This window comes from Globicephala melas, chromosome 11, assembly GCF_963455315.2.
Source record: "Globicephala melas chromosome 11, mGloMel1.2, whole genome shotgun sequence".
NCBI lineage: Eukaryota > Metazoa > Chordata > Mammalia > Artiodactyla > Delphinidae > Globicephala > Globicephala melas.
This window is the reverse complement of record NC_083324.2, coordinates 68,443,596-68,459,180: the sequence shown is the minus strand read 5'-3', so window position 1 is coordinate 68,459,180 and position 15,585 is coordinate 68,443,596. Positions and strand designations below refer to the sequence as shown.

The 15,585-nt window shown below is 38.2% G+C and overlaps 1 protein-coding gene across 4 annotated transcripts in view; it reads left to right on the top strand.

Moving 5' to 3' along the window:
* The window catches only part of KIF6 (kinesin family member 6), a 389,797-nt gene that overhangs the window by 151,792 nt on the left and 222,420 nt on the right, over positions 1-15,585 (top strand). For all 4 annotated transcript variants that reach the window (XM_060307977.1, XM_060307976.1, XM_060307978.1 and 1 more), the window contains one exon: positions 1,962-2,065. In XM_060307977.1, coding sequence (XP_060163960.1) covers positions 1,962-2,065 — 104 coding nt within the window. The remainder of the gene's footprint in view (positions 1-1,961; positions 2,066-15,585) is intronic.

The following is a 15,585-nucleotide window of genomic DNA, read 5'->3' as shown; positions in this document are numbered from 1 at the left end:
ATTACTTGTGGACAATTTGATTGCTCATATAGAATATCTAAGAGTGTTTAATAACAAGTAAACAGATAACCAAAATAATATTCAGAAAATTAATCCATTCATAAAAATGAATTGCCTTCCTATATATCAAAAGCCAATAATTAGAAAATGCAATTTTATAAAAATTCTGTTTATAATAGTAACAAAAACTTTAAAATTATAGGAATAAAATCTAATTGAAGACATATACAGATTAGTATTGAAAGGAATCAGAAAGCTATACCATGTTCATGGATGTAATGATTCATAGCATTACTTTAATGTCTTATCAAATTAACCTTTTACTCAAATTTATTTCCAGTTAAAATTTGAGGAGGGCCTTTGGTAGAATTTTACAAGCCAAATCTAAAATTTATATGAAAGAGCAAATGATCAGGAATAGTGAAGTCTATTTTGGAAGAGAACAAGATGGAAGGGGCTTATTCTATCTAGATGCCCAAAATTTTTTAAGATATAGTAATTAAAACAGTGTAGTATTACCATACATATAGTCAAGTAGACAAATGTTTTTAACCAGTAGCCCAGAAAAAGACACAAGTTACATGTGGAAATATATAACAGAATTATAATAGCAAATCTTGCATGGTTAGCCATAAAAAAATTAAAATTAGATCCATATCTCACACTTCCTACAAAATAAAACCAATCAACCTAAATGTAAAAAGCAAAACTTTAAAACTTTTATAAGAGCATATAGGAAAACATTGCTATGGCTTTAGGTAAAATAGATTTTCTTAAAGAAGACACAAATATAAAGCTCAAAACAAAAGAAGTTGATAATGAAATTATATTGAAATTTAAAACTTTCATTTAACAAAAAGAACACCACAGAGTGAAAAATATTACATAGATTGGGAGAAAACATGTGCATTGCATACAACTAACAAAGGGTTCACATCCCGAATATATAAAGAAACCTGCAAATTAATAAGGAAAAGAAAAACAACTCAACTGAAACATGGGCAAGATGGTGAATAAATAATTCACAGAAGAGGAAACCCAAACAGCCAGTATGCATACACAAAGATGATCGACCTCACTAATAATCATGAAAATACTAGTTCTAAATTAGAACTAGATAAGAGACCATTTTACACCCACCTAGATAGGCAAGATTAAAGTGTCTGGCAGTACTACATACAAAATGACAAAAATGTGGGGAAACAGGAACTTACATATATAGCTGCTGAGAATATGAATTTATGCATCCATTCTGAAGAGCAGTTTGGCAATATATAATAAGGGGGTGCACTCACTCTACCTCCACACAGTTCTAGGTGCACACTGCAGGGAAACTGTCCCACACATGCCCAGAGACTTATAATGTTCACAGCAACACTCTTTGTAATCGCAAAAGTAAAACTCCTGAATGTCCCTCAACAGGAGACATAGATACGTAAATTGTGATACATTCCTTTACTGAAATACTATATGTCCATGAAAATTCATGAACTAGAGCCACATGAAGCAATATAAATAATCTCAAAAACATAGTGTGAGGGGAAAAAAAAAGCAAGTTGCAGTTACATGCAGTATGGCAACATTTACATAAAGTGTAAGGCATGCAAGATGATATCATACATCGTTTACAGTCACATCTGTACATATGGAGTAAATGTATAAAACATGCAGGGAAATGCTACCCACTAAATGCAGGACAGCAATCACTCCAGGAAGGACAGAAGGGGAACAGGAATAAGGGATACCAGTTCCATCAGTAATGTTTTATTTGTTAAGAAAAATCCTAGAACTATTTTGACGAAATGTTAAGATTTAACAAAGCTGGGTGCTAAGTACAAGAGTGTCTTTTATATCATCCTCTGTACATTTTTGTTCATAATTTTAAAAGATGTATGGTTCTCTGTCACATAGTTCCCCTCAGTGAGGAGTTGACATTTACGCTCCTGCCTTGCCGTTTGCAGATGATTATACGCCTACAAAAGGAAATCCAGGAACTGAAGGATGAACTGGCCATTGTCACTGGGGAGCAGAGGACAGAGGCACTCACAGAAGCAGAGCTCCTTCAGTAAGACTGCAGACTTTTTCTTTTTCTTTAACCGTTCAAGTTTGTGTTAACTTCTTTGTTGGCCCTAATATTATGAATTCACCTCAAAGAACGAAGTTCTCCTGGGACGGTCTGAAATTGCATTTAGGCGCCAGTTAAGAGTGGCGGCTTTCCATGAAAAGCTGGATAAGGCTGGCAGGGTTTTTGCCTCCTCAGCTTTGAGGAAGTAAAGAACAGAGCATAGAGAGGATGGGAATATCCTTCTCATGCCAGCTGAAGAAAAGAGGTTGTATAATAGTCATGCAGTTTTTAAATGTATACACCAAACACTCTTAAGCTGTGGATCTCAGATCTGAAAGGAATTCAAGAAACGTCCCTTGTATTAAACAGCATCTTGCTGCAAGCACCAATTTATCCCATGCCAAAGTAAGCTCTCTCCTTTAATAAATAGATGGTCCATATATTACAGTTCAAACACTCAAGATGGAAATGAAAGCAGGTATTCAGGGCTTCCTACAAGTGCGGCATCTTTCAGAGCCTTTAGATTTGCAGCTATATGGCATACCAAGGGCACAGCGTGGCTCTCGTTCTCTCTCTGATCATGGGCCACAGTGGCGGGCTCTCTAGTTGTTTCTGTGCTGCTTATTAAGCACTGTGGAGTGATCATAACGGACTAGGCTTAGAAGGCACTGGTATTCTCTATTTCAGAATAACAAAGCTACACAAGATTTTTTTTAAGGTTTTCTGTCATTTCACATAACCCTCTCTCAACAGAGAAAGCGGTAACAGATGATGAAAGTATTTTCTTTAAACAAGCTCATGGCTCCCCCTGAAGGTAGGTGTAAAGCTTGAGAAGCCTTAGGCAAGGTTTCTGTTATACTCGAAGCCTTCCTCCTCTAGGATAGCATTTCCTGATTCTAGAACACTGTGTTTAATAATATGATAGGCCCCTAAGGCTTTCCTTACAAAACCGCTTTGTGGCATATATGCAATTAAGGAGAAATGTACTGCCAAATTTCACATTTTAGAGGATTTCATGTCACTCCTTGAAATAACTTGGGATATCTTAGATATTGAGAAACCCAAGTTTAAAATTCCTTTACTATGGTGCTCCCTTCCCCTCAGAGAAAGGACTTACCCAATATTATTTTTGAAGAAGTCTCTTCAGAACTTTGATCTTCAAATCAGAATCCAGCCAGGAAAACAAAACCATTCTAGGCCTCTCAACAGCAGGAATTTAATATAGGAAATTTGTTGCCCAGGAGATGGTACTATGAGGTGCTGCGGCACCCCAGAGATCAGAGCAGCAGGAGGAGGTCCTACGCCCCTAGGACTGGAGGGACATCGGTAGAAGGTTGTGTTACCAAGGCCAGAGACTAGTGCCAGCCAGCAGGAGCTGGACAAGTTGAACGCTGCCCGACAGAATGGAAGCTGAGGCCTCTGAAGAGCCATGGGTGCTGTAGAGGCATCACCTCCCACCTCACCTCCCCTTCCAGTCTCCACCAGTGCCTCCCGTTGGCTGAACAACTTACCCAAAAGCCAGCTGTTAAAAGAGTCAGGGAGTGTAGTTTCCTGTGATGCAGAGTCAAACAAGGGAAAAGTGGAAATTGGATCTAAAAGCAAACAGGGAAATGACCAACATATCAAATAAGTAACAGTGTTTTCTCTAATTCCTGTGTACTCTATGTTGCTCAGAAGGCTCCGTTTAAGGGTAAGATTCTGAATGTTGTGGTTCAAAATGTCAGAATGTGCAAAAATATGCTGCAGGTTCCCTCCAGATTGGGGGGCTTTTAGAACTGATATAAAGAAACATCTGAATCTCTAGCCACACCCAAGAATAAGAAGTAAACTTAATAAGGGATTAGAAGCTTCAAGGAATTCCTGGGGGACTGAACAGTGGGATTGAGATGGGCAAGAGAAAAGGATAGACCAAGTCATGGTGCAGCACCGCCAAGGTCCCATGTCTAGAAGTGGTGGCATCCTGGAGCAGGAGAGGGCTGGGAACAGCCACTGAGGGTTGGTAGAGCTCTTGTAGTGGGAGGAGCTTGTTCCTATGAACCCCTGTGTACTCCCTTCTTCCTTTCTCCCTGCAGTGTTTAGGTCAGTGTTTAGGATGGGGAAATAGGGAAGGACCCCAGGTAGCTGATGATGCCCAGGACAAAGAGGGACTGCATAAGCTCTAGAGACCAGCTGCTGTCTCCAGCGCTGCCCATCTCCTGTTCTCACTGAAAACAGTAGGGAGCACAGGCACCCACAGCTGCTTCAGTCCCTCACCTAAGACTGGCTGCCCAAGCTGAGAGAGCTTAGAGTCTAGGAAATGCGAGCTCACAGTTGGGAGTGACTAGAAATATGAGGACAGCCAACATGGAAAAAGCCAAGAACAAGCATTTACAGCTTGGAGGGCTTCAGAACTAAGCAAGGAAAGTGGTTACTATCTTTAGAGATACAAAACATGGCATTCCATCCATGAAACAATAACAGGATCAAGAGGAGATCTTGAAAATGAAAAAAATGTACTTGTTGCCATTAAGAACTTAATGATGGCCAAATAGCAGAATGTAAACACAGAGGGGCAAATTAGTGAACCAGGAAGGTGGGGGCTAAGGGATTCTTCCAGAATATAAGATAAAAGGGTAAAAAAAGAAAGTTTAAAGAAAAGAATCGTAGAGAATAACTCTAGATTTGTCAACATGTAAGAAAACAGAATTTATGGAGACGAAATAGAGATAATGCAGGGGAGCCAATAGTTAAAGAAAGAAAACCTATTTCTTGGAACTAAAAAAAAAAAAGAAGAAAAAGACATAGGACTTCAGAACGAAAGGGTTACCATATGCTGAGTAGTATAATAATGTTGTAGAAAACTTTTAGAACGTCACCAGATAGAAAATAATCCTAAAAGTTATCCGAGAAGAAAATTATTAACAACCAAGAATCTGCTTTAGAGAAGACTTCTCATCAACAACTCTGGAAACAAGAACTTCTAGTGCTGAAACACAAAACAAAACAAAAAAGAACTATGAATGGAGATTTTTGTATCTAGCCAAATTAATATTCAAAGGTGAAGGTGAAATAAAGCCACTTTTCAGACGTACAAGCTTTCAGACAGAAAATTTACCATGCTACATCCTCTCTTAAAGAGACTACCACAGACTATACTTTCACAAAAAGAAAAATTCTATGAAGAATAAGAAACAATAATAAGCACATTTTGTTATAACTTCTTTATGATATTTAATATTGTATTATGTTTACATTACCTCTTTTACTAACTTGCCATTTATTATATAAACAGATGTTTCTATCTAAAAGTTACTGACAACAAGCAAATTTGCCAGTCACAGGAGTTTCGGGGTAGAATCATGAGAAATAAAATTGTGACAGCAGATTTAAAATACTGACAGATGGTTAGATTTTGGATTGGTTTCCTTTGATCCACAGATAACAAATATACAAATGTCAATTGGAACAGATTCTATACAGACAGTATGTAGGGTTGCCATTAGTTTTTCTGGACAATTGGTTCACTCATTAAATGTTTATTATTCATCTACTATTCACACAACTCTATCCTGGGCCCTGAAAGGAGCACAAAGATGAGCAAAACCTAGATCCAGCTCTCAATCGGTTCACAAGTTAGTGGCAGTGACAGACATGAGCACAAGTAATTATGATGCAACATATAAGTATTATGAGGAGAGATGAATAAAACATGAGACCGCAGAGATAGTGATGATTAATTTTGAGCTCAGGAATCATGTAAAATTAGTTTATGTGCTAGTAAGTGAACTTCAGCAATTTGCAATGAAGTCGCTTCTCTGCTGTCAGTATAAGAGCACTATATTGCATTACATCTCATTAATGGTTTCTGACCAGCAGCTGGGGAGAGCTCACGCTGCAAACTGCATTCACCCTGCCAAAGCCAAGCGTAGAGTTTCACAATCCAGTAACCTTGGTGCTTGTTCATGCTGATGGTGAGGATTATTCAGAGAATGTGGTTTTTTGTTATTGTTTTTGTTATATTATAGTTGCATTTATGTTTTGGCATAATTAGCTAGATCAATATTGGTACAACTTAAAATTCATCAGATTTAAGAGTGCTTTATCATGTTAAAGTAAAAGAGATAAGTTAAAATTTGCCCCTAATGTGGCTCTGGCATTTCATATCGTCTGTGCTTCTTTGTCTTCTGGGGCCCCTGGACATTTACTCAGGAATGTGAATGAGCTTCAGTCCTCCCATTGCGCCCAGACTCCCGGATGGCAAGGGTGGGAGGGAGATAGTAGTGTAGCAGAGAGGAAGAGTCCCACAGCTTGGCAGGACAGAGTGGCAGGAATGTTCTAGCCTTGTCTACTTGTCTGTGCTGCTGATTCCTGGGCTTATGCTGACTGGCATGGCATGAAGACATTCCTCTCAGGGATTCTGCGAAGGACATCAGAAAGCAGATATTTAATAGATAATATATTCTATGTAGTATGCATTGGACAGTTTGGAGATGTCTGTTAATACCTAGCCCTATCAAATTTTTTGAACTATTTCCCAGAATTTCAGTTCTTAATGTAAATATTTGTTGCATTGACTTGGATGCTTCAACTGAAGAGGATTTCAGATGTCAGCCTCCAGTTATTGGGATATTTTTAGTTTACATCTTTTTTTTTTTTTTTTTTTTTGCCTGTGTAAAATTTGAAAAGAGACAGCTGGATGGAGGCTGTATAGCCAAGTTAATGTTTATACAAAACTTCTTGGGTGAAGATTTAATTCTGATTGATTCTCTAAACACATATCTCGTTCTTCCTTTAAAAAAATCCCTTAGGCCTCTGGCTAGGATGGAAGCTTTGTTTCCTGGCCCAAGTCTAAATGAGTAGAATATTTTCTGCACAGCAACATTTTCTTTCTGAGACGGAGCTGAATTGGATCTCATGGGCTCAAGTTTGCCTAAAGTAAATTTACAAGCATCTCGATCCTTTGCTTTTCTTTTCTCTTTTATCTCCCGGCTTTAGTGAGATATAATTGACATATAACATTGTGTAAGTTTAAAGAGTACAGTGTGATGATTTAATGTAGGTATATATTGTGAAATAATTACCACGGTAAGGTTAGTTAATGCCTCCATCACCTCACATAGTTACTTATGTAACTATGTGTTTCTGTGTGTGATGAGAACATTTAACATCTACGCTGTAGGCAGTTTTCAAGAATACAATAGAGTATTGTTAACTATAGTCACCATGCTGTACATTAGGTCCTCAGAATGTATTCATCTTAAAACTGGAAGTTTGTACCCTTTGACCTCCATCTCCCTATTTCCCCTGCCCTGCAGCCCCTGGCAACCACTGATCTACTCTCTGAGTTCAACATTTAATTTTGTACACATAAGTAAGTTCATATAGTATTGGTCTGTCTCTAACTTATTTCCTTTAGTTAATTTTTATAAATCAGTTAATCCTTCAAACTGAATTTATTGAGTACCTACTGGATGCTAATCATTTTAATAGGTGTTTTGGGGGGGGTTAGTAATATAGGATACAGCAAATAATTCCAAGGATTTACAGTTTTATTGGGAAAATAAGATATATGCACACACGCACATTTATACACACACATATGTATATATAAAACAGAGAATAAAAGAGTGTATTAGTGGAAAGAACAAATGGACACTGAGAATTGTAAAACATTAATTATACTTTTAATTCTAATCATGTTAGTTTTTAATGGCTCTTTTATGTGTAAATGCTATCTTATGACTAAATGCTATCTATGCTCACTTTCAGCTCCATGTTTTTAAATCTAATATCAATTTATCACACATGGTTTAATACAGTATTTGCTCATAATCTATGATAATGAAAAGCTAAATCGTTATGTAGGAATGGGGGAAGCCATTGCAGATATCACTCACTGAGCAAGCCAACGAAGCCTGAAAGGATGTCACGAGGAAAAAGGCACCATTCTAAGATGAAGCAGACCACATAAACAAAGCTACCTAGAGGGACTGAGCACAGTGTGTGTGTGTGGCGGGGGGGGGGGGGGGGTGATATTTGCCGAGGTTGCAGGTAGGGGAAGAAACTGTGAAAAAGAAACAAGAGGGGGGTATTAAGAGTGACTGAAATATTCTATATCGTGATTTTAGTGGTGGTTACATAAGTATACACATTTGTCAAAAGTCATAGTACTACACACCTAGAAAGGGCAAATTTAAAATTTTACCATCTGTAAATTTAACCTCAACTAACCTGACTTCTAAACAACTGGAGAAATCTGTATGACGAAACATAGAATTAAAAGACTAGTCATTAAACAAGCCAAAGCAAAATAAAACTGTACAATGAGGGATTTTCCTTTAAGTAAAATTTTGCTATAATTAGTTTAATAATAGCAACGTATCTTTGATGACAAGCCCCTAAGCACACATATATTTTTACAATTAATGACTACATATACAAGTTGAGGAGAACTTCCTCAGTTTCCTGCTCTGCTGCCAAACCTGCACACCATCCTGCATCTGTACCCACCCTCTACTCCTTCTCGTTACAGTAGAGAAGGTGTCTCTTCCAGAGCCGACCTCACCAATTGTGCTCTCAACCCCAGTGCCTTCTGCCATGTCAGGGACCTCAACTCCCCTTCTATTTTTTTCTTAGTCTACAGCTTCTCTCTTTTTACTGGGCTCTTCTTATTAGTATTTAGGCTCAAGTTTCCCGTATTTGAAACAAAATGCTCCCCCTTGAGCAAACATCCCCCTCTACCTACTGTCACTTTCCTCTCTTGTAAGCTAAACGACTCCAAGAAGTTGCCTTCACTCACGGTCTCCCTTCCTTTCCACCCCACTCACTACACTACACACTCCAATTTGACTTTTGCCCCATTGATGGACCCCAGTGTAGATCAGTTTGATGGGCCTATGTCAGTCTTCATCTTCGGTGACCTCTCAGCAGCATTCAACATTATTCACCACGCTCTCGCTGAAACTTTCTCTTCTCTTGTCTTCTTCCCATCTCCTGACTGCTCTTTGGCTTCTTGGGCCAGATTATCCTCCTTTCATGTGGGTGTTCCTCAAGGCATTGTCATAAGACCTCCTCTTCTCTTTTTCTTTATACTTTTTCCTAGATGATCTCTGCAACACCCACATGTCAGTTGCCATCCAGATGCTGATGACTCGTATTTATTTTACTCGTCCATATTTATTCTTCTCTGAATGCCCTGCTCATTGATCACATTGCCTACCTGACAGCTGGCCCTGAACTCAACATGCCCCGAGCTGAATTCTTTGCCATCTTTCTCCAGACCTGATCTCAGCCACTGGATCCCCCTCAGTCAATGTATCTACAAACCCTACAGTTGCCCAGGCCAGAAACTTAGAAGCTACCTGTGATTGTAATCATTTTCTCATCCCCCAAATCCAACCCATCTGGAAGTCCTGTTGACTCTGTCCTCAAAGCATGTCTTGACTTGGACCACTTCACACTACCTCTGCTGTTGTTATCCTCGCCCAAACCTCTGTCACCCTTTTTCTACTACTAAATTTGTATCATAATAGGTTTTTCCGCTCCCCTCTAAATCTTTTTCTGTGCAGCCAGAATATTCCTTTTTAAAAACACAGTCCTTACCATTTCATTCTTCTTGAAACTCCGCAGTGACTTCTGACTTCCTGTTGTTCCTGGGAAAACACCAAAATCCTGCATGTGGCCTACAACTGTCTGCCTGGTCTGACCCCTTACTGTGTTTTCAGCCACATTTCATATTCCTCTCCCCTTTGCTCCCTTTACTTCAACAGCACCGACCTTTCAGTGTTTAATTTCATCCTGTCTTCTAACCTGGGGCCATTGCATATGCAGTTGCTTCTGACTTCTGCCTGTGATGACATGCATAGGGACATGTACACACACACACACACACACACACACACACACACACACACACGCACACACATTGTTTTGTTTATTCTACTCATCCTTCAAACCTCAGTTTAAATTGTTCTTCCTCAAAGACACCTTCTCTGACTTGCAGCCCCAACTGAATCATGACTGTGCTGCACATTTTTGTGTTTTCTGTGCTTTTCCTTCGGAGTACTTATCTCTGTTTACAGTCATGTACTTGTGGCATTGTTTGGTTGTTATCTGTGTCCCCACCATATGGAAAAGCCTTTGAAGGCAGGAGCCATGTCTGCTTTAAATGAATGTACACAGCACCTTTCTTTCTATCATTTTGTGACACACAATCAAAGAATATGCAGTGAATATTAATACAGCGAAGATTATGCATACGCTACATTAAACCCACAATGGGAAAAGCTTCAGAGGTGTTTGACTGGCTCATGAGCACGTAATCACACAATTTAAGGTATTGAACGATGGAAATCCACCTGTGCAGGCAAGTGTTACCTGAAGGAAATGATGCCCTAGTTTGATGTACATTTTACCAAACAGGAAATGACCTGGGGCTCTGGCCAGGGCAGCCTTCACTCCTGCTCTTTAGGAGTCCCCAAACTCCTCTTTGCTCTACTTACTCTCCTATTGGGAAATAATCCCATCCTTCCAGACTGAAACAGTCAGTAAAGCTGGGAGCTGTGCTGGAGTTGACCCTCAGGCTCTTAAACCATGTGCAAAACAGAGGGTAGGCCTTCACCTTTCATCCTTGGGGCTTGGCGCGATAGTTGGAAATAGTTATCTGATGGGATTTCTTTTAATACAATTAAATGATTTAAGACCAAAAACAGTTTAAATATAGTTTAAAACCAAACACATTGTGTTATCAAACCCACAAACACAAAATTTGTTTCAAAAGGGCATATGTGTACTAATAAAATCTTCATTGATATCCAGACTTTTATTTCAATGCAAATAAATATACCTAAAGGAAGAGACTTAAATCCCCATTTTTGCACCAAATAAATCTCACTTTGAAATAAAACTAATTTATACCTTTATTCATTATTTCTAGTGAATAAACACTGATTGAGTATTGTTGATACCATGTCAGGCACTGTGTTAAGAATCGGAAGCTCAGAGACAAACCAAAGGGTCCTGCAGGAGGCTGGCCATTGGAGAGAGAGGGGCAGATGACCAGACATACATGCTTAGTGATGGTGCTGAGCTGCTGTCATAGACACCCGGATCCAAGATGGGGAGGGCAAGCTGTTTTGCAAAGGACAGAGGACCATGGAGGAAAGACTTTATAGAGGAAGTGACATACAGAAAACCCATCAGCACTTTCATCCTTTTAAAGTAAGCATTTAAAGGTGACTTCAGGAAAAGTCATTTCCACCATGTTTAACTTGCAGCTCCATTTTTTTTATTAGACTAGTCTAATAAAAGTTTAATTGGGTTCAGTTTCTCAATATGTTTGAACTGGATTAGAACCAAAAAACAGATTTCAACTATAGGTATAGTGGCTCTCCTGAACCTAAAATTTGATAAGTTGTTCCCAAAGATATGGGACAAAATAACTAAAATCAAGACCATCCCATATAATTTGAGATATACCATCATCATGATGATAAGTCTTGTCCTGTGACCCTCCGATTATTTTTGAAATGAGAGGAAGCAAGCAGAAAATAAATGATTCCCTTCAGTATTTGAGTTAATACAGTCCTAATGAGAATTACTGATAGATACCAAAGCAGTCTTTTAGGGGGAATCTCTTGTCAGTACTTAACTCTGGATCAATAATACTTTATCCTTTTTATATTTGGCTTATTGTCACTGGCCTCCAAAGTGATTTTATTTGTCAAACCACTGTTAAGAATGGTGTGTTTTCTTTTTTAAAAAAATAAGTTTCAGGTGTAGAACATTATAATCAATATCTGTATACACTACAAAGTGATCACCACAACTAGTCTAGCTACCATCCATCACCATGCAGTTGACGCCCTTCACCTCTGGTAACCATTAATCTGATCTCTGTATCTATGAGGTTTTCTTTGTTTTATTTTGTGTGTTTGTTTTGTTTTTTTAGATTCCATATGTGAGTGAAAGCATATGGTATTTGTCTTTCTCTGTCTGACTTATTTTACTTAGCATAACACCTTCAAGGTCCATTCATGTCGTCGAAAATGTCAGGATTCCATTCCTTTCCATGGCTGAGTAGTATTCCATTGTGTATATATGTCACATCTTCTTTATCCATTCATCCACCAATGGGCATTTAGGTTGTTTTCATGTCTTGGCCCTTGTAAATAATGCTTCAATGAACATAGGGGTACATATATCTTTTCCAATGAGTGTTTCATGTTCTTCAGATAAATACCCAGAAGTGATATGGCTGGGGCATATTGATAGTTCTATTCTTAATTTTTTGAGGAATCTCCATACTGTTTGTCATAGTGGCTGTACCAATTTACAGTCCCACCAAAAGTGTACAAGTGTTCCCTTTTTTCCACATCCTTTCCAACATTTGTAATTCTTTGTCTTTTTGATAATAGCCATTCTAAGAGGTGTGAGATGGTGTGTCATTGTGGTTTTGATTTGTATTTCCCTAATAATTAGTGATGTGGGACATCTTTTCATGTGCCTGTTGGCCATCTGTATGTCTTTGTTGGAAAAATATCTATTCAGATCCTCTGCCCATTTTTTAATCAGGTTGTTTTTTGTTGTTGTTGAACCGTATGGGTTCTTTATATGTTTTTAATATTAACCCCTTATTGGATATATGATTTGCAAATATCTTCTCCCATTCAGTGGGTTGCCTTTTCACTTTGATGATGGTTTCCTTCATCGTGCAGAAGCTTTTTAGTTTGATGTAGTCCTATTTGTTTATTTTTACTTTTGTTTCCCTTGCCTTTGGAGTCAGATCCACAAAAATGTGGTGAAGACTGACATCAATGAGTTTACCACCTGTGTTTTCTTGTAGGAATTTTATGGTTTCGAGTCTTACACTCAAGTCTTTAATCCATTTTGAGTTAAATTTTGTGTATGGCATAAGTCAGTGGTCTAGATTCATTCTTTTGCATATGGCTGTCCAATTTTCCCAGCATCATTTATTGAAAAGACTTTCTCCATTGTATGTTCTTTGCTCCTTTGTTATAAATTAATTGTCCATATATGTGTGACTTTTGATTCTGTTTCATTGATCTGTGTGTCTGTTTTTGTGCCAGTACCATACTGTTTCGATTACTATAACTTTGTAGTATAGTTTGAAATCCAAGTGGTTTTATTTGTCAAACCACTATTAAAAATATGTTTCAAAATCATGACTTATGCTGTGTACAAGTTCTATGATATGATGAGCTCTCCTGATTGTTCTTCCACTGTGGAGACAAAGAGGAGTAGATTTCAGGAAACAATGTTCCCTAAGGATAAGAGATTGAGATGGAGATAGGAATTGAGATGGGGAGAGGGAGAGGGACAGAAGTAGAGATAGAGAGGAGGTTGGAGAGACAGAGAAAGAGAGAGAGAAGCTTATACAGGAATCTGAACAATCTCTTGAAAATTATTAGAAATATGACTGAACACTCTCCTACACCAGATTGTTCATTAAAAAATGAAAAATCTCAAGAAAGTTTGTGCCTAATTTCTCGTTATTATGGATGAAATTGTCCCAATGACAGTGATATTGACTACTGTGACTATCCAGAACCTCTTTCCAGGACCCAGTGGCCTCACATGGCCTGGCCCCTGGCAACCTCTGCAGCCTCATTCCCTCCCAAGCCTCTCCTCCTCACCATCCCTCCCCTGAAACACTCCTCCCTCACCTCATTACTCAAATGTCACATTATCAGAAAGGCCTTCCCAGGCCACGTTATCTAAAATACACCTTCCCCTGTCACTCTTTATCTCCTTTATGCTGAGTTATTTTTCTTCATAGCAGCAACATCATGTTTAATGTTTCATTATCCGTTGTCTGTCTCTCCCTACTTCATGAGGACTGGGACTTCATCTGTGTTGTTTCCATGTACCTGGCCCATGGTAGACCCTCCATAAATATTTGTTGAGTGACTTGGTGAGCACTCTTTCAGGGCCTCGGTTCCCTCTCTGGCTCCTTTCATGAGCCATTCATTTTCCATCTAGGACCTCTACTCAGAGCAGCCCAGGTGTTTGGTATGCACCAGGATCCTTAGAACCAGTCTCTGTGAACAGTAAGCACTTCCTGACATTTAGATTCAACACGCACTGGTTTGGTATCCACGGTGTGGATTTCATCTTATCAGTGTGAATGATGGAGGAAGTATCTGAAATATTCAGAATTTTGCCCACAGCTATTTTGTGAGCTTTGTCTGACTGAGATAAGGCAGAGAAAATTTATTTGAATGGACTGAGAGTCCAGAGACTTGAATTCTAATCTTGACTCTCCTTCTAATCGAAGGAGATCTTAACTGATCCCTCTACCTCAATCTTCTAATCTTTGCTGTGTGACCTTGGGCAAATTATATCACCTACATGTGTCTCAGTTACTCATCCATTGTGTGGGAATAATAACAGTACCCACTCACTGTGCTATTATGAGGATTGATAAAATAATTCATGCTATGCATTAAACACAATTATTATGATTATTATTATTACCTATGCTTCTTTGATACAACTTTTATTGCTGCTGAGGAATCTATTCACTTCAATTAGATATTGAAAATTAAAGGTTATTTTTAAAAGAATTCATGTCACTTACTGATTTTACACCTCCAAGTGGCAAAATAAAACTGTTTTTAGTTAATTAACAAACAGCAGAAAAAAATGCCCTTCTTCGTTAACTACACTCTTACACTAAATTTCACAGTCGGATTAAAAACAAATGTTCTCTCTTGGCATATAGCAAATTATTGCATAACACACATAGTTGTTTCTGAGATCTAAATTACATCTCCTCCTGGAATTTTAACTTTAAATTAGTTTATAATATTTGTATTCATTTTTTGTATATTTGGGCTATAATATTGTGTATTATTAATCAGTCACTTCAGAGTGGTGCTTTTCTAATACAGTTGATATAAGACTGTATCTCTAAAGGGCTAAAGAAAACAAAAACTATAAATTGCCGGAATGGATTGTTCACAAAATGCTTCCAAATTGGAGTTGTTTGCTTTCCATCTTACTGTCCGCTTCCTTAACCATAACAGAGCTTCCCATACCCCCCAAGTGTGAAAAATGCGCTAAGACCTTTAAGATATTTGGAAATTTAAAGATAAAGTAGCAGCCTGAATCATAGTCAGAACTGAGGCATAAAGTTTATATTTGTACTTAAAACAAAATTATAAATTTAAACAAAATCTTTGTGAATATGTATATATATTTACATGATAAAATATATGTAAGTATATAAGTAATATGTACTCATCGAAATTCTGAAAAATACAGGCAGACATAAAAAGGAAAACAACATGTATATATAATGCCCGTATCTGAGCACGTGGGAGACATGCCAGAAGTAAAAGGCAGATACTTTTTGCTTGAGTGACTTTGGTGTAGACTTTTTCCCCTAGATGACTTTGCAAGGGACTTATAAATGTTATATCCAACATCAAGATATGGACTCCAAGCCCCTGTTCTCTCTTCCACCCTGTTCTTCAGGATTCCTGCCAGTTGGAATTCTCTGCATCTCTTTAAGTTTGACA